The 19,429-nt window shown below is 44.4% G+C and overlaps 1 protein-coding gene across 1 annotated transcript in view; it reads right to left on the bottom strand.

The window, feature by feature from the left end:
* Window positions 1-19,429, bottom strand: part of LOC118400689 (receptor-type tyrosine-protein phosphatase S-like) — a 440,366-nt gene that overhangs the window by 129,474 nt on the left and 291,463 nt on the right. Inside the window, exons 8-13 of the mRNA XM_052475331.1 lie at window positions 18,619-18,888; window positions 17,865-18,446; window positions 17,551-17,687; window positions 17,208-17,352; window positions 3,329-3,649; window positions 2,176-2,369 (exon numbers count right to left, since the gene is read on the bottom strand). Coding sequence (XP_052331291.1) covers window positions 2,176-2,369; window positions 3,329-3,649; window positions 17,208-17,352; window positions 17,551-17,687; window positions 17,865-18,446; window positions 18,619-18,888 — 1,649 coding nt within the window. The remainder of the gene's footprint in view (window positions 1-2,175; window positions 2,370-3,328; window positions 3,650-17,207; window positions 17,353-17,550; window positions 17,688-17,864; window positions 18,447-18,618; window positions 18,889-19,429) is intronic.

Below are 19,429 nucleotides of genomic sequence, written 5' to 3'. Positions count from 1 at the left end.
CGAATTTGGGGAGAATTGTTTTTCTTTAGGTGCATTACCTGGACTACTAAACTATCTAATCATTGGCTGAAGCGTTCATATTTGTCAGCAGCCTTTCATAATGCGGCAGCGTAGCCTAGTGGTTAGAGCGTTGGACTAGTAACCGGAAGGTTGCGAGTTCAAACCCCCGAGCTGACAAGGTACAAATCTGTCGTTCTGCCCCTGAACAGGCAGTTAACCCACTGTTCCCAGGCTGTCATTGAAAATAAGAATGTGTTCTTAACTGACTTGCCTGGTTAAATAAAGGTAAAATTAATGAATAAAAAATGCGTTCATTTTTTTAAACCTTTATTTATACAGCTTATTCTCATTGTTTTGCAATCTCTATTAAAAGAGAGTCCTGTGAAAGAAAATACCACACACACACAGCACATCAGATACCTGTGAAAGAAGAGACCACACACACACAGCACATCAGAGACCTGTGAAAGAAGAGACTACACACACAGCACATCAGAGACCTGTGAAAGAAGAGACCACACACACACACACAGAACATCAGAGACCTGTGAAAAAGAGACCACACACAGCACATCAGAGACCTGTGAAAGAAGAGACCACACACACACACACAGCACATCAGAGACCTGTGAAAGAAGAGACCACGCACACACAGCACATCAGAGACCTGTGAAAGAAGAGACCACACACACAGCACATCAGAGACCTGTCAAAGAAGAGACCACACACACAGCACATCAGAGACCTGTTAAAGAAGAGACCACACACACAGCACATCAGAGACCTGTGAAAGAAGAGACCACACACACACACAGCACATCAGAGACCTGTGAAAGAAGAGACCACGCACACACAGCACATCAGAGACCTGTAAATAAGAGACCACACACACACACAGCACATCAGAGACCTGTGAAAGAAGAGACCACACACACACACACAGCACATCATGAATGTTCCTTTGAAACTTTGTGGAATAGATACATCAATAGACTTCTGTTCTGGGGATAAATATTTAGTGTGTTTATAATTTTGTTTTGGTTGTCCTAGCGGTGTACTTTACAGTAGAATAACACAGCCCATTGAAACAACTTTCTCTGCATTTTCTCCACTGTTTTGTTGACAGAAGCTTTGTGAAAACCTACCATTGTGCTGGCTTACATTATAATTCTAGCTTTCAGGGAGGACCATTTCCTCTGAAATCCTTTCATGCCCTGACAAAAAGACTGATGTTGTCTTTAAGGGGGGTCTACACAGCCCTGACAAAAATACTGATGTTCTCTTTAAGGGGGTCTACACAGCCCTGACAAAAAGACTGATGTTCTCTTTAAGGGGGGTCTACAGATCAAGATTGGGCAAAGGCGGTGCTTAAACTGGTGTGGTGATTTTCAGGCCTGTGTACGGATGATGAACGGTTTCCACTATATTCCACAGCCACAGAGTCAAAATAGGTTGTATCGTAAAAATACATGAAAACAAACATGTGCTTTTTGGCCATGATAAATTAGCGGAAGGGAGGGGTTTGGCCGAGAGTTTCCGCTTCCGAGGGACGAGACGTCGCTTCCTTTCTTTGCACAAAGGTAATGAAAATTGTTAACGGCAATCCCCCCAGAAGTACAACAGGAAATGACAACCTTTCGTGACAGAATTTGACATCTGGGTAACTGAGATTAAGGGGGTCCTACAGCACTGATAAAAAGTGGGGAAGTGAAAAAAAGAAGGTGCGCAAATTTTTTTTGTCGGCAGAGGAGAGTAATATTGCTGAAACATTAAATTAAAAACCAAGGAGACTAAAGAGAAACCTGAGGAAAGAGCAGCCATATTGAACTCATTTTAGCACATATTGTAAAAGTAATGTGTAGCATTTACCACAGAACGCTCTATTACTTTCATATTACACTATAAAACATATTTTATTTATAAGCTTTGAGCGAATCTTCACATGGGCTCTCATCAAGTCAAATCACATTTTATTGGTCACATACACATGTTAAGCAGATGTTATTGCAGGTGTAGCGAAATGCTTGTTAAACAAAATACTGCAAAGTTGCCTAGGTGCTGGAAGCACGACTGCCCTATCTATCGGTGCCATTTTGTCATTAGATAGTGGCACTCCATAGGCCAGCTTGGTCAAATTAATTGCTTGATTGGTGGACCAATGGGGGCTAGGTATACCTGGGCATCGGCAAGCATGACGTCCTTGATGAGGGGCAGGCCGCGCGACTCCCCGTTCTCCACACGCACATAGTGCACCTGGTAACCACGGATCTGGCCGTGCTGTCGCCCCGGCGACAGGGAGCGCCACATGACCTTGAGCGCCGTGGAGTTGAGCACCTCCACCTCGACCCGCCTAGGAGGAGCTCCGGGAACTGTGGGTTAAAAAACAAAATAGTTTCTCTGTTAAAACACTGCTGCAGAATAGTACACTCATATTGTATGTATAGGTTATCTATCTGGCAAAACTACAAGAGCTATTCCCCTGACAGACAGATAAACTGGCAGACATCAACTGTGACCTCCTCCTCACCCCAACAACACACTATAGGGACAAAACTTTCAAGCACACAAAACTGCACTACACAACAACACCTGCTACTGCCAACAAAATGCCATCATCCCTCCCTCACAGCCAGACCTCCCAATACGTCTCCAGTTGAAACACCTGTCTCTCAGACATAATGGAAAGCCTTTATGTGAGGTCTTGGCGTCCTGCCTTTTACTGTGCATCGCACTGGCCTCCAGAGACAAATTGGCTCCTGGTTAATAAAACTGTGGCACATTTGCACTGTTGTATTGTGGGAGATGGCGAGCCATCAGTTGGCTGAATAGCCTCCCATCAGTGGGCTGTGCTGTGACACAGGGTCAACCGTATGAAAGCCTGAGGTGTGGCGTGCTCATATCCATTTATGGCTGAACACCATAGACTAGAGGAAGAAGGAGATGAGATGGGGGCGGCTATATCATAAATTCCATGTAGAAGGGGAGGTGAAATGGTTTAACAATGACTCTGCAATTTCCCAAGGGTATTGTCTATGTTTATTTAAACGATTATGTCTGGGGGTCCTTGATTTGAACCACTGAGCTAAGTTATTGAAAGTATGAATTTATCCTTTGTTTAGGGATATGGAAAAGCTATTGCATGGGCATCATATTGTTATTTTATGGCTGACTACTGCTACTACCCTTATCATACCGTAGTAGAGGTATTGCCCATTATCTGAGAAGAAGATTGTTGTGCATCTACAGTAAGTCAACATCCCAGTTATTGTTTTTGCCTCATAACAAGTGTACAGACTGTCAGTATTTCAGGTGGAACATGCTCAAGTACCATCCTCGTCGGTGCGGCACAGCAGGGGCTCGCTCTCTGGGCCTGGCCCAATCTCAGTGAAGGCGGCCAGGGTGACACTGTACTGGGTCCACTTCTCCAGCTTCTGTAGCACCACCTTCCCATCACTGGGCAGCACGGCTGGCTCCTCCATGGGCTCCCCGGCACTGCCACCCTCAACGGAGGCTCCCACCACCTGGTAGCGCACTAGGTACCCCGCCAGGGCGCCATTCTGGCTCTCCACAGGCGGGGGGCGCCAACTTACCAGCAGGGAGGTGGAGCTGGAGCTGCTGCACTTAACATCTTGAGGGGGGGCTGAGGGCTCTGGTCAGGTGGGAGGAAGGAAGGAAGGAAGGAAGGAAGGAAGGAAGGAAGGAAGGAAGGAAGGAAGGAAGGAAGGAAGGAAGGAAGGAAGGAAGGGGGAAAGGGGTGAAAAACAACAAACAAAAAGATGGTAGAGATAAAGAAAATGACAAAAGGAAAAACCCAACTCAAAGGGAAACATGGACTGACAAACATTTCAAGGCAAAAGTAAAGGAACGGAAACACTGATTTGTCAGGCAAATGTAAAAATAAAGGAGTAAGGGGGACTGGATGCGTAATAATGAAGCAAAATGGCTGCCTCTTGTGAGATACTGGGCCACGGCTTTTGACAGCTGGGACTATGTCACGGACTCACACCAAGGGGTCTGTCAGTTATCAGCCCCGTGTGTGATACCAAGGGAACTAGCTATCTGATATTAGGCTGTCCAGGCCTGCACTGCGCACTATCACTATCAATTTAAGGATGAAAAATAAAGGGCATCTGGGTTTATTTGTAATTGTGTTAAAGCGATTCAACACAGTGGCTGGATTTTGGCGTGGATTGGTCTTCCAAAACATATTAAATACTACACCTCTGTGTACTTCTAAATCAAAATGAAAGCCTGGGCGTTCTAATATGCACAGAGCTCTTACAACTAGCAGAGTGAAGTGATACAATGTTTCACTTCTTCTAATATGCACAGAGCTCTTACAACTAGCAGAGTGACGAGCTCTTACAACTAGCAGAGTGAAGTGATACAATGTTTCACTTCTTCTAATATGCACAGAGCTCTTACAACTAGCAGAGTGACGAGCTCTTACAACTAGCAGAGTGAAGTGATACAATGTTTCACTTCTTCTAATATGCACTGAGCTCTTACAACTAGCAGAGTGACGAGCTCTTACAACTAGCAGAGTGACGAGCTCTTACAACTAGCGGAGTGACGAGCTCTTACAACTAGCAGAGTGAAGTGATACAATGTTTCACTTCTCATCCCCACGTCAGGCAGACAAGAGGACATAGATGACACCCTTTCAATTCAAGTCAAGATCCCTCTTATTCTACCATCACTCCTCCGTGTGAATAGAATAATACAGTATTATTCACTGAATCATTGGTGACAAGCCCAGTTCATTATTATATAATTACTAATGTAATTAATCTGTTATAGTGCTTTAATGTGATAAAATGAAAAACATGAATTCAGAGAGAAAGGCATTCCACATTGTGCAAATCAGGGACAAAAACATTTGAAATTAAAGCGACAGGAACAACAAAATACATTATGTTTTCATTCCAAAACAAGAGTTTGAGGAAGCAAAACACAAATTGAAACAAGGTACCGGAAAACAGATTCTCTCTGTAACTGATGTGATACAAAAGAAAGAAAAACATTGGGGTTCAAAAGGTCAAATCATAAGAAACATGGTAATTGAGCAGAAAACGGAAAATAATATCATTACAGCTCACAAACACCGTCTGCATCATACGTACCTGGCTTCCTTCAAATACTAACTTTTTAAGACTTTCTTACCAGCAGCACCTACCTACAGAGTGATCTCACGCTGAGGCAGTGAGTTACAACCCTCTCCCTCCATATTAGTGTGTTAAGAAATACAAATAAATACAAAATAGTAATTTAGCAGACAATGTTATCCAGAGGGACTTACAGGAGTTATGTGAGTTATGTGCCTTGCTTAAAGAGCACATCAAAAGATTTTTCACCGAGTCGGCTTGGGGATTCAAACCAATAACCTTTCGGTTACTAGCCCAACACACTTATCCGCTAGGCTACATGCCGCCTTATCAACTGTGCTTTGTAACTTTTCAAATTGGTCTGTTAAGTGAGGTCGTTTTGGACTCTCTTGAGTTGCTAGGAGGGAGAGAGTTGGCTCTGTGCTGTAGCCAGGACTGTATTATCCTCTTGTATAACTTGGGCCGGAGGGAGGGTCCACAAGACTGAGGAATGGGAGCATTTGGGGAAAAACTACACCCACCTGGTTCTGTGTTTCTGCATTTGACCTTCGGAAAAGGACACAGTTCATTTTTTTTACAGTAACTTTTTGCTCAGAGAATCCCATTTCATAACTTCCCCACCTGTGTACCAGTTGTATAAACAACACAAAGAACACACATGTAAGACTGGTGCTGCTGTACTCATTAAGGTTAATGCTGCGGTACACTCGCTATCAGAGTAGCCGGAGAAGGCAGGAGGTCTTTACGATCAGTGGACAGTCTCAGTCAACAAAATATAAGAACAGACTATTATTTTTGGTGTCCAATGTGCTTATTTACTTACGGTTTTACTGGATTTGAGCCTTTCAGTATTTTCCTTCTCTCTCCAATAGATTGTATTTTTCAAACGCTCAGTGTAACATTACAACAAATATTATGGGTAAAGCCAAATATACTAATTGATTTTAATTTAAAAATATATATTTTTGGAGATTTTTATATTTTGTATGGTATAATTTTTGTAAATTATATCATAAATATGACTGGTGGTGTTATGGCACACATGCAGCTAACAAAAATATATGGAAATGTCTGCTCTACCCAAAATTACAACCAACTAATTGCAGCATTACCGCAAAAATGAAAGAGGATAGTGAAGGGAGAGAAAGTAAGGAACTTGTCTGTCAGCCCTGCATTAAATACCTAAATTGGTAAAATACTTACAAGTTTAATTTAAGGACCAAAAGAATAGTTGAAAACAGTTGAAAAATATATGGCAAATAGAGACCAAACTGGATGGTCTTCAGAGATAGATGTGAGGGGTTGGGGATGGGACTAAAAACAAACAAAAGATAACTAATGTCAAATATACTGTGTCCGTATAATGTATATAGTATGTACAGTATAAGCTGGAAGTAGAAGCCTAAGTGTTGCTGTCCATTCCTTTACTCCAATTAGGGGAGGGGTGGTAGGGTTAGGGTTAGGGGAAAAAAAGAAAGGAAAGTATCTTAAATATATATTATATATACAGTATATACAGTGGCTTGTGAAAGTATTCACCCCCCAGGGAATTTTCCTATTTTGTTGCCTTACAACCTGGAATTAAAATAGATTTTTTTGGGGGGGGTTGTATCATTTGATTTATACAACATGCCTACCACTTTGAAGATGCTAAATACTTGTATTATTATGCAATCTAAATCATACCACAGATTCTGGGCTTTGACTAGGCTATTCCGAGACATTTAAATGTTTCCCCTTAAACCACACTCAAGTGTTGCTTTAGCAGTATGCTTAGGGTCATTGTCCTGCTGGAAGGTGAACCTCCGTCCCAGTTTCTCTCAAGAATTCCCTGTATTTAGCGCCATGCATCATTCCTTCAATTCTGAACAGTCTCCCAGTCCCTGCCGATGAAAAACATCCCCACAGCATAATGCGGGGATGGTATTCTCGGGGTGATGAGAGGTGTTGGGTTTGCGCCAGAAGCATTTTCCTTGATGGCCAAAAAGCTAAATGTTAGTCTCATCTGACCAGAGCACCTTCTTCCATATGGTTGGGGAGTCTCCCACAAGACCTTTGGTGAACACCAAACGTGTTTGCTTATTCTTTTCTTTAATTAAGCAGTGGCTTTTTTTCTGGCCACTCGTCCGTAAAGCCCAGCTCTGTGGAGTGTACGGCTGAAAGTGGTCCTATGGACAGATACTCCAATCCCCGTTGTGGAGCTTTCCAGCTCCTTCAGGGTTATCTTTGGTCTATTTGTTGCCTCTCTGATTAATGCCATCCTTGCCTGGTCCCTGAGTTTTGGTGGGCGGCCCTCTCTTGGCAGGTTTGTTGTGGTGCCATATTCTTTAAATTTTTTAATACTGGATTTAATGGTGCTCCGTGGGATGTATTTTTTTTATAACCCAACCCTGATCTCTACTTCTCCACAACTTTGTCCCTGACCTGTTTGGAGAGCTCCTTGGTCTTCATGGTTCCGCTTGCTTGATGGTGCCCCTTGCTTGGTGGTGCCCCTTGCTTGGTGGTGCCCCTTGCTTGGTGGTGCAGCTTGCTTGGTGGTGCCCCTTGCTTGGTGGTGCCCCTTGCTTGGTGGTGCCCCTTGCTTGGTGGTGCCCCTTGCTTGATGGTGCCCCTTGCTTGATGGTGCCCCTTGCTTGGTGGTGCCCCTTGCTTGGTGGTGCCCCTTGCTTGATGGTGCCCCTTGCTTGATGGTGCCCCTTGCTTGATGGTGCCCCTTGCTTGGTGGTGTTGCAGGCTCTGGGGCCTTTCATAAAAGGTGTATATATACTGAGCTCATGTGACACTTAAATAAAGTCCACCTGTGTGCAATCTAACTAATTATGTGACTTCTGAAGGTAATTGGTTGCACCAGATCTTATTTAGGGGCTTCATAGCAAAGGGGGTGAATACATATGCATGCACCACTTATCCATTTTTTAAAATAAATAAAAGTTATTATTTTAATTTCACTTCATCAATTTGGACTATTTTGTGTATGTCCATTACATGAAATCCAAATAAAAATCAAAGTTACATGACAGGTTGTAATGCAACAAAATGGAGAAAACACCAAGGGGGATGAATACTTTTACGAGGCACTGTATTTATACAAATATTTATATATGGGGGTTTGGAAATGATGCAGACAATTACATTGATAGAAGCCACAATCTATCTGCAATATTAAAGCTGATCTACCCCCCTCCAAAAAAGTTTTTTTAAATAAAAAATGTTTGAATCAACAGCGAATGCTCAGCGATCAATCTATGTGAAGAGAGAAGCTGACAGGGCTGGAGCTATTGTGCCACGCAGACCCGTAAGACCAGATAAACTTAAGACAGGCAATGTGCATAGCTATGGGTTTCGTCTCGGCTCCTACACATGCCCAGTGGTGGAGATTATGGACACTAGAATTACAAGATGGAACTCTGGTAATGCTTCACTTTCGGTAGGTCTTTTGAAGTATATTTTAAACGCCTGTATGAAAGCTATATTGATTTGGCATATCATTAGTTATGTCTGTGGAGATATCGCCACCAGATTGTAAGTCTGCTATAATGTGAATGGAAGCTTGGGAAGATGGAGTTTGGGCTGGTAGAGGCTTTAGAGACTTTTTAACTGCAACCCGCCCCCCACCTGCTTCAATAGTGCCCGCTTCCAACACAAGCTGGCCCACAAGTCACAAGTCTTCGGCAAGTCAATCAATGACCGCCACGGATCAAATTGCTGTCGCATTCAGTCAGTGAGTGTGATTACACAATGCGCCCGTTTTGTTGTATTTTCTACCTCAATGTCAGAGTAGTATTTGTCACCATTACGGAATTAATCGGACTCCATGCCTAATGGCCACGTTCGACAAATATTCCAATATATAAAAACCTTCAGCAATTACAGTAAGTAGGGGACTAAATGCTGGGATTTAGAATCTGCCACTTTAATTTGAGCGACAACACTCCACTGGTTGCTGTCAGCTTCAAGGTAAAATCGAAATGTGTAACAAAGCCTGACACTCCAGAGGTCTCCCGATAGCTCCTCGGCAAAACGCCAAATAAATTCTGACGCTATGAAATGGGATTCTTATCTGTCATCCTAGGGCCCTTCACTCTCCCCTCTGCAAACCTCCCGTAAAAACACCCACCCGGGGGTCCAGCCGGCCCCCGTTACTGTGTCTCTTGTTGAGGGAGATATGGGGAGCTCCCTGTCTCTGGTGTGTGGACCCTCCGCGGCCGCTTCTTAACGGTTGTCTCATAGGTGTCTCAACCTTGTCTGACTGGGGCAGCGTATCCCAGGGGCCATACATCTGACTGGGGAACATAGCTGCCCACAGGACCAATATAGGACAATAGGACCAATATAGGACAACAGGACCAATATAGGACCAGTATAGGACCACAGGACCAATATAGGACCAGTACAGGACCACAGGACCAGTACAGGACCAGTACTGGACCAGAATAGGACTGCAGGACCAGTACAGGAACAGTATGTCTTTTCTTAGCCCAAAATAAGTTGACTTAGATATAGTTAAATCGATCTGTTTGGAGTCAGATATTGCAGATTTGAGATCAAATAGAGTAAGTGATTTCGAGAACTATAAGGTTCTATCTGCAAAAGATGATTTTGAGATAATTGGCTTTAAAGTTCTTAAGACTCATTGGTTTGAATGGTGTCAGCTATTTTAATCTTGTATTCTTTTGAATTTAACAAGATGATTTGGGGGGTATTTAGAGTACTATATCGGTAGAGAAACAGTGAACAGAACAAGGCTAATGTCATTAACTACATTTAGACTAAAATGCAGATAGAACCTTTTAGTTCCAAGCTCTTGATTTCCTAAAGTGTAGGTGAGGAGTCGGGAGAGAACTCCTCTGCTGTTGGTTTTCACTGGTCTTTAGTGGCAGAATGGTCCCCATGACAATGGCCCCTGGTCACGCCACACGGACTGAACACAAAGTCAACGCTCTGAGAGGACATGTGTTCCAGAGAATATAGACAGAATGGAAACAGGGAGAGGATTGTCTTTCGTTTTCACTTCACTTGGTTGGCAAAGAGGTCCAGTCTGCCGAGTAACGCAAGGGTAACGGCTACCATTTTCTAGTGTCTCCCGTCCTAATGGTCTTTTTTCCTAACATGTCATTAGAGTACAAACACATCTAAATCTAACACACATCATGTAACACACATCTAAATGTGTTTGAGCAGAAAGCCCAGTCCAGCCACTGGTAAACAAGGTTCCCTCATTATACTGTAGTCTGCACAAGTGTGTGTTGTTTATAGTGAGCAATCTGATGCTGCTCCAATGAGGTGTGTGTTTATAATGACAGTATCTAGCAGCGCCACACTAAGGTAATTGGATTGTTAGCAGGGGGAGGAAGAGGGAGATGAGGGCCAGCGGTCTAGAGCGTCGGTCATGTGCCTCAAAGCAGCCTCCCAGAATCCCTGGGTTGTTTTAAGGATGGAACAATCTGATGATTGGCTTCGCCTTTTTTGTGATGGACGGACACACAGTACACTCTTAACTTTACTTTATGTACACCTCCAATACAGCCAAAGAAGAGTAGCTTTGTCTTCTAGATAGCAGGCACTTTAGGGTGTGTGTGTGTGTGTGTTACACGGCAGACTAATAGTGAATTGTGCTTTTCCTGACATGTATGAGTAAGCAAACCACAGACATGTTGTATTAATATTTAACCAATTAATATATGGATACGAATATTTAACAATTTAATTTGTAGATACGAATATGTACCCATTTCACGTATGGATATGAATATGTACCCATTTCATGTATGGATATGAATATTTAACAATTTAATTTGTAGATACGAATATGTACCCATTTCATGTATGGATATGAATATTTAACAATTTAATTTGTAGATACGAATATGTACCCATTTCATGTATGGATATGAATATTTAACAATTTAATTTGTAGATACGAATATGTACCCATTTCATGTATGGATACGAATATGTACCCATTTCATGTATGGATATGAATATTTACCCATTCAGCATATATGAATATATGATATGATATATATATATATATATATATATATATATATATATATATATATATATATATATATATAATATAAATATTTAACCATTTAATGTATGGATATGAATATTTAACGATTTAATATACAGTATGTATATGAATATTTAACCATTTAATTTATGGGTATGAATATTTACCCATTTCATGTATGGATATGAATATTTAACCATTTCCCGTATGGATATGAATATTTAACCATTTCCCGTATGGATATGAATATTTAACCATTTAATATACAGTATGGATATGAATATTTAACCATTTCCCGTATGGATATGAATATTTAACCATTTCCCGTATGGATATGAATATTTAACCATTTCCCGTATGGATATGAATATTTAACCATTTCCCGTATGGATATGAATATTTAACCATTTAATATACAGTATGGATATGAATATTTAACCATTTCCCGTATGGATATGAATATTTAACCATTTCACGTATGGATATGAAGATTTAAGTATAATGAAAGTAGACATCTAAGTTATTTCGTGCCTAAGAACATCCCTTAGCAGTGGTATATTGGCCATATACCACACCCCCTCGGGCCTTACTGCTTAAGTAGGTCACGGGGTCGTTGCTATGGGTTACGGCAGACTGGACCACCTGTACCAAACAAACACTTACCTCAAATGCATCCACTAGGTCATGTTTTTTGTTTTGTTCTTTTGTGATGTGGAGTGAAACGCAGTTTTTTATTGACTGCCCGAGTTTGTAACTTTTCTGACCTCTTCGATGTGAAGCCCGTTGGCTTTTTCTGACACCTACTTCAGAAGGGACTTGTGAGAGGAGTGGCTGGCTGTACACGAGCAGCCGATTGGCTAAGAAAAGTGACTCATATCCCTGGACCCTAATGACAGAGCTCAAGGGGTTGAAAAGAGGAGACCCTCAGCACAAGCAGAAACCCCAGGAGATACTTACTCTAGTTAAATGGATAAGGTTTGGAAATGATATCACTAAGTGGTGTATGCAGCAGCTGTTGTGGTGGCTGCATTGGACTTGGGTTCACATTAGAACCCAACCGCCAGCAAACATTTTGCAAGCTGCATCCTGATGTAATGTGAGCCATATGGTTTTGAAAAACCTGAAGAACAAAATCCAAAAAAATAATCTAAAATTGACTCAAAGAAACAAGAGGAAGGAAACAAAGTAAGCAAGGTGATGTCAAGCCATTCCAGGGAGAGATTCTGTTCCATTTCAGACAGGGGGAACAAGTTACAGAGACAGCAATGGAGGGGACAGACAGGGGGGGAGAGAGAGAGAGAGAAAGAGGTGTATCCGGAGAGAGAGAGAGAGAGAGAGAGAGAGAGAGAGAGAGAGAGAGAGAGAGAGAGAGAGAGGAGTGTATCCAGAGACAGAGACAGAGACAGAGAGGAGTGTATCCAGAGACAGAGACAGAGACAGAGAGGAGTGTATCCAGAGACAGAGACAGAGAGGAGTGTATCCAGAGACAGAGACAGACACAGAGACAGAGACAGAGAGGAGTGTATCCAGAGACAGAGAGGAGTGTATCCAGAGACAGAGACAGAGACAGATAGGAGTGTATCCAGAGACAGAGACAGAGACAGAGACAGAGAGGAGTGTATCCAGAGACAGAGACAGAGAGGAGTGTATCCAGAGACAGAGACAGAGACAGAGACAGAGACAGAGACAGAGAGGAGTGTATCCAGAGACAGAGACAGAGAGGAGTGTATCCAGAGACAGAGAAAGAGAGGAGTGTATCCAGAGACAGAGACAGAGACAGAGAGGAGTGTATCCAGAGACAGAGACAGAGACAGAGAGGAGTGTATCCAGAGACAGAGACAGAGACAGAGACAGAGAGGAGTGTATCCAGAGACAGAGACAGAGACAGAGACAGAGAGGAGTGTATCCAGAGACAGAGACAGAGAGGAGTGTATCCAGAGACAGAGACAGAGACAGAGAGGAGTGTATCCAGAGACAGAGACAGAGAGGAGTGTATCCAGAGACAGAGACAGAGAGGAGTGTATCCAGAGACAGAGACAGAGAGGAGTGTATCCAGAGACAGAGACAGAGACAGAGACAGAGAGGAGTGTATCCAGAGACAGAGACAGAGACAGAGACAGAGACAGAGAGGAGTGTATCCAGAGACAGAGACAGAGACAGAGAGGAGTGTATCCAGAGACAGAGACAGAGACAGAGACAGAGAGGAGTGTATCCAGAGACAGAGACAGAGACAGAGAGGAGTGTATCCAGAGACAGAGACAGAGAGGAGTGTATCCAGAGACAGAGACAGAGAGGAGTGTATCCAGAGACAGAGACAGAGACAGAGAGGAGTGTATCCAGAGACAGAGACAGAGACAGAGACAGAGAGGAGTGTATCCAGAGACAGAGACAGAGAGGAGTGTATCCAGAGACAGAGACAGAGACAGAGAGGAGTGTATCCAGAGACAGATACAGAGAGGAGTGTATCCAGAGACAGAGACAGAGACAGAGAGGAGTGTATCCAGAGACAGAGACAGAGAGGAGTGTATCCAGAGACAGAGACAGAGACAGAGAGGAGTGTATCCAGAGACAGAGACAGAGAGGAGTGTATCCAGAGACAGAGACAGAGACAGAGAGGAGTGTAATCCAGAGACAGAGACAGAGAGGAGTGTAATCCAGAGACAGAGACAGAGACAGAGAGGAGTGTATCCAGAGACAGAGACAGAGAGGAGTGTATCCAGAGACAGAGACAGAGAGGAGTGTATCCAGAGACAGATACAGAGAGGAGTGTATCCAGAGACAGAGACAGAGACAGAGAGGAGTGTAATCCAGAGACAGAGACAGAGACAGAGAGGAGTGTATCCAGAGACAGAGACAGAGAGGAGTGTATCCAGAGACAGAGACAGAGAGGAGTGTATCCAGAGACAGAGACAGAGACAGAGACAGAGACAGAGACAGAGAGGAGTGTATCCAGAGACAGAGACAGAGACAGAGAGGAGTGTATCCAGAGACAGAGACAGAGACAGAGAGGAGTGTATCCAGAGACAGAGACAGAGACAGAGACAGAGAGGAGTGTATCCAGAGACAGAGACAGAGACAGAGAGGAGTGTATCCAGAGACAGAGACAGAGAGGAGTGTATCCAGAGACAGAGACAGAGACAGAGACAGAGAGGAGTGTATCCAGAGACAGAGACAGAGAGGAGTGTATCCAGAGACAGAGACAGAGAGGAGTGTATCCAGAGACAGAGACAGAGAGGAGTGTATCCAGAGACAGAGACAGAGACAGAGAGGAGTGTATCCAGAGACAGAGACAGAGACAGAGAGGAGTGTATCCAGAGACAGAGACAGAGACAGAGAGGAGTGTATCCAGAGACAGAGACAGAGAGGAGTGTTTCCAGAGACAGAGACAGTGACAGAGACAGAGACAGAGACAGAGAGGAGTGTATCCAGAGACAGAGACAGAGACAGAGAGGAGTGTATCCAGAGACAGAGAGGAGTGTATCCAGAGACAGAGACAGAGAGGAGTGTATCCAGAGACAGAGACAGAGACAGAGAGGAGTGTATCCAGAGACAGAGACAGAGACAGAGACAGAGAGGAGTGTATCCAGAGACAGAGACAGAGAGGAGTGTATCCAGAGACAGAGACAGAGAGGAGTGTATCCGATACAATCCGCTTGCAGCTTACCGTTCTAGAAAACAATGCAAGACATACATAGATAGACAGACAGGCAGTGATACCCACAAACAGAGCTGGGGTTGGATGTACAGGTAGGGCCATGCCTGGTGTGGCCATTGTTCAAGGATGCAGTGACAGAATGCCAACAGCCCACCCAGGGGACACGATGGAGTGTTGCATGCAACTGGTGCCCCATCAGTGATTCAGCAGCACTGTCTGAGTAGCTGCCCCCATCACTATCAACATAAATGTGAAGTGGTTATCCCACAGCCCTACATCCCCCAACAAGGGGGCACAGCCAACACGTTTCACTGGTAGAGACAGAAAATGTGTTAAAAGAGGTCTCCTCCCACTACCATGGCTTTCTGATGGCCAACCCCAGTCAAAGTTCTTCATTGTAAACCCCTTAGGAATCGGACAGAGGACACAACAACTCCAACCTATTCTTAAATTAAACATCCATGTACATTACTGAAATGATAATGCAATTGTGTGGGCTATGATTACATGGATGCTGTATGATTAATACACTCATTTGATCAAGGCTAGGGAATCCACATATTTGAGCAATGCTCATTGATCTGGACAATTGATCTGTCACAATTTACTACCCTCTACCCCACAAAGGCTTCCCTGATCCGTCCATAATCCAAGCAAATCCAGCTACACTATCGGAGTTCTTCAGAGATTAAAGCCTTCAAGTGGAACTGACAGCATTTTAGCAATATGATATTTTAATATCTTATTAAAATCTGTTCATTTACATCCCAGGGAAGAATATGACACTTTTTAAAACATTTTCTAACAAGCGAGCAACTTAGATCTGGTCATTTTGGGAATGACGAATAGTAAGGCATTTGTGAAAATTCTATCTCAATATAAAGTGGGAAAATATCAGTGCGTTTGGACAAATAATAGACACTGCAGTATATAAAACCTAATAACAACATATGTCTTGTCCAGTACCGGAGTCTACACAGACCGGTGTGCCACAGCCAATCAGAGCTACGGTAGGCCTATATGCAAATAAGCCAAATGCTACAAGGCCCTGCCATCATTCACTTTAAACTGGACTGTGTGTGTTTACAGGCAGTTAGCAACAGCATGAATTTAGATCATTAGAACGCCTTATTAAACCCCAACACACAACTCAAATCTTTCTATACAGTCTGTAACCCCTTAAGAAAGTCTGGAGACTTACATGTAATATACTCCCATCTCTACAGTCCTCAAACAACATTGAATATTCGATTAGGTAAGCTATCAGTACTCTCCTACACATACTGTTCGCCATGATGTTACTTGTGTGGGGTTATTTTTTTTAGCAAGCAGTGTTTCAATTATTTAGATGTGTTCCTTGCATCTGGGATTTACAGGCCACTGTTGATCAGCTGGAATTAATTCAGGACGTGGGGCCTATGAAGTGCAGTGAAGGCTTCTGATTGGAGGGTTTTGCTGCCTGTCCTCTGAATCCTACACCCACCTCACCCCTCTCTACACATGGTTCAGCAGAAAGCCATGGCAGTCACGGCCCACTGGGCACAGACGTCAACGTAGTTTTGATTTACATTTGGTTGAGTTGTCACCATGTCATTGGATTTTGGTTAAAAGTTGTTTGAAACAAATCAAAATTAGCCTTACGTTGATTGCTTTTTGCAAATTCAATTCGTTTTTAACGTTGATTTGACATCATCACATTGATTTTTTGGGGGGGTTAAAATGACGTGGAAACAACATTGATTCAACCAGTTTTTTTGCCCAGCGGGTGGGGAGTTTTGTTTTGTGTCTCAGTCATGTGGGTTAAAGTGGACTTGCTGTTGACAAAGGAAAACAGCAGTGAAAGGAAAATAAAGAAGGAGAGAAACATTGACCGGTTTGTTTGACAATGGAGGATAAATTGCATCATAGTTAGCACCATGACATATAAACCCAGGTTGGAAAATCATACACTCTAAAGGTCAAAAACGGTTAAAGACGATCACACCTTTTTACAATTTCTAAGGTAACTCTTATCCTGCTGAAGAACAATAAGTAAAGTTATTTCTGTCAGGTTGAAGTCTTTGGGAGAAATCATCATTGTTCCCAAACCATTAAATCACATGTTGTCAATAGATGATCTGCATAGTATTGAATCAAGAAAGTCATTATAGAACAGAATCAGCTTTGAACCCTGTGCATATCCCTATAAAACACATTCACAGTTCAAAGGTGATGAGAACTTTGACATCAAGGCAACAATGGAGACACTTCAATTAATTCCATGTTTCTAGCCTGGAGCCAGGAAGAGAGTTCATGTCTTCACAAAATATCTGCATGATTAAAGGTCACCAGAAGACACGAAAACATTGTTGACCCCTGCACCACAGACTCCCATCAGCCCGCCCACAGCCCACACAGAGGACATGGAGAAGAGAGCAAAAGAGCTACATACTGGCTTGCAAGGTTTTCTGGGATATTTCGTTGGTGAAGGCTCCAATGCCTTTGTTGGAAATGGCAGCCAGAGAGAAGTAGTACTCGGTGTTCGCCCGCAGACCCTCAACGACGTACGAAGCAGTGGGGACAAAAGTTTTGGTCACCTGTTGGTGGAGAAAAGTGAGGCTTTTGACTGAAATTTTAAATCACTGGATCTTACTGTACCTCATGTTTGTTTGTTTTTGCACCTTGTTCGCTGAACACCTTTCCTCAAACAGTGTGTTCTATGAGTACTAAAAGGCAAAGTTTGGTCAACACTCTTCCCACAGCTCACTTTTAACAAAAGAACAACTATATCTTACCTGGCTCCCAAAACTGCCCTCTTTGTACCGGAGTTCAAAGCTGATGATCCCCTCTTTCTGGAAGGCAGGTTCCCAGGTCAACTCCATGCTTGTGTCAGACACAGCACCAACCTGGAACTTTGTTGGCTGTCCGGGGACTATGACAGACAATGAGAAATGGAATTTGTGACAGTGATCATTGCAGTGAGCCCTTGTTTTTACAAGGACTTTCAACTACAGTACAAAATCGTAACGGATCACTGGTGGTATACATTCAACCCTAGTAAAACCACACAGAAATTGTTGATAGGAAGGGTTGAACCCAGAACCCTAACCTCCTTGCAGCACTTTTACGTGGATGGGGTCGGAGAAGGGCCCGTCGCCCACCGAGGTAAAGGCCAAGACACGGATGGTGTAGGTCTCAGATGCCACCAGGCTCTGGATGGTGGTGATGATGCTATCCTGGACATTATGGATCTGCCATAGGCTCATGGGCTGGGACGGGTCCATGGTGTAGTACACCCGGTACCCTTTGATCTGTCCGTTGGGCTCCTCTGGCTCGTCCCAGCGCACCATCATGGTGTTCTGAGAGATGATCCGGGCCTGGATGTTGCGGGGCGGACTGGCCGGGGCTTGTTCCCCGGTCCGGGTCTCCACCGGCTCACTGGGGGGACCCTGGCCGATGGTGTTAAAGGCCGAGACGCGGATCTCGTACTCCGTGTTGGGGTAGAGGCCCCCGATGCTGTATCGCGTAGTGGTGATGCCGTCCATGGTCTCAAACTTGCTGTCGGGAGACTTGGCGCGGTACTGGATGATGTAATAGGACACTGGGTCCGGGTTGCCCGAGTCCCAGGTGATGGTGACACTGGTGGCCGTGGTCTCGGTCACCATTGGGGTGCCTGGAGGCTTGGGCAGGGCTGTGGGGGTTCAGAAGGGTGGGGGGGTGAAGAGGGACTTTTAAAATGACTCAGATGCAGACATATAATTATTATTAAGATGCCACATCACAACACATCTCAATGCTGTTTTTTCCCCCAACCACAGCAGTAGTACTAGTAGCCTAGAAGAATCTCTGTGCCTCCCCCTTACACTTGACGGTGATCTGCGCCACCGCCTCGATGATGCCCAGACTGCTCATGGCCACACATGTGTAGTTGGCAGACTCTCGCACGCTGTTGAGCTCCAGAACATTCCGACCCACTGGCATCTCGTCTTCGGGCGTTAGGTCCTCGGAGTTGAGCATCCATTTGACGTACGGCATGGGCGACCCTACCGCCACGCAGGTGATGTTCACACTGCCACCTGGCATCATCTCGTGACTGGTCGGTGGGATAGAAAAGCGAGGGGGCACACGGCGGACTGGGAGTGGGGAGGAGGGATGAGGTGGAGGGAGGAGGGAGGGATGAGGTGGAGGGAGGAGGGAGGGATGAGGTGGAGGGAGGAGGGAGGGATGAGGTGGAGGGAGGAGGGAGGAATGAGGTGGAGGGAAGAGGGAGTGGGGAGGAGGGAGGGATGAGGTGGAGGGAGGAGGGAGGAGGGAGGGATGAGGTGGAGGGAGGGAGGAGGGAGGGGGGAGGAGGGAGGGATGAGGTGGAGGGAGGAGGGAGGGAGGAGGGGGAGGGAGGAGGGAGGAGGGAGGGATGAGGTGGAGGGAGGGAGGAGGGAGTGGGGAGGAGGGAGGGATGAGGTGGAGGGAGGGAGGAGGGAGGAATGAGGTGGAGGGAGGAGGGAGGGATGAGGTGGAGGGAGGAGGGAGGAGGGAGGGATGAGGTGGAGGGAGGAGGAGGGAGGAATGAGGTGGAGGGAGGAGGGAGGGAGGAATGAGGTGGAGGGAGTCAAAAAGAGAGAGAGAAAAAGAGGTAACAAGACAAGCCGATAAAAAATGGACCCTTTCAACGGC

The sequence above is a fragment of the Oncorhynchus keta genome, chromosome 22 (genome assembly GCF_023373465.1).
Source record: "Oncorhynchus keta strain PuntledgeMale-10-30-2019 chromosome 22, Oket_V2, whole genome shotgun sequence".
In the NCBI taxonomy this organism is placed as follows: Eukaryota; Metazoa; Chordata; class Actinopteri; order Salmoniformes; family Salmonidae; genus Oncorhynchus; species Oncorhynchus keta.
Note: the sequence above shows the minus strand (reverse complement) of the source record. Positions and strands in the feature narration are given on the sequence as shown.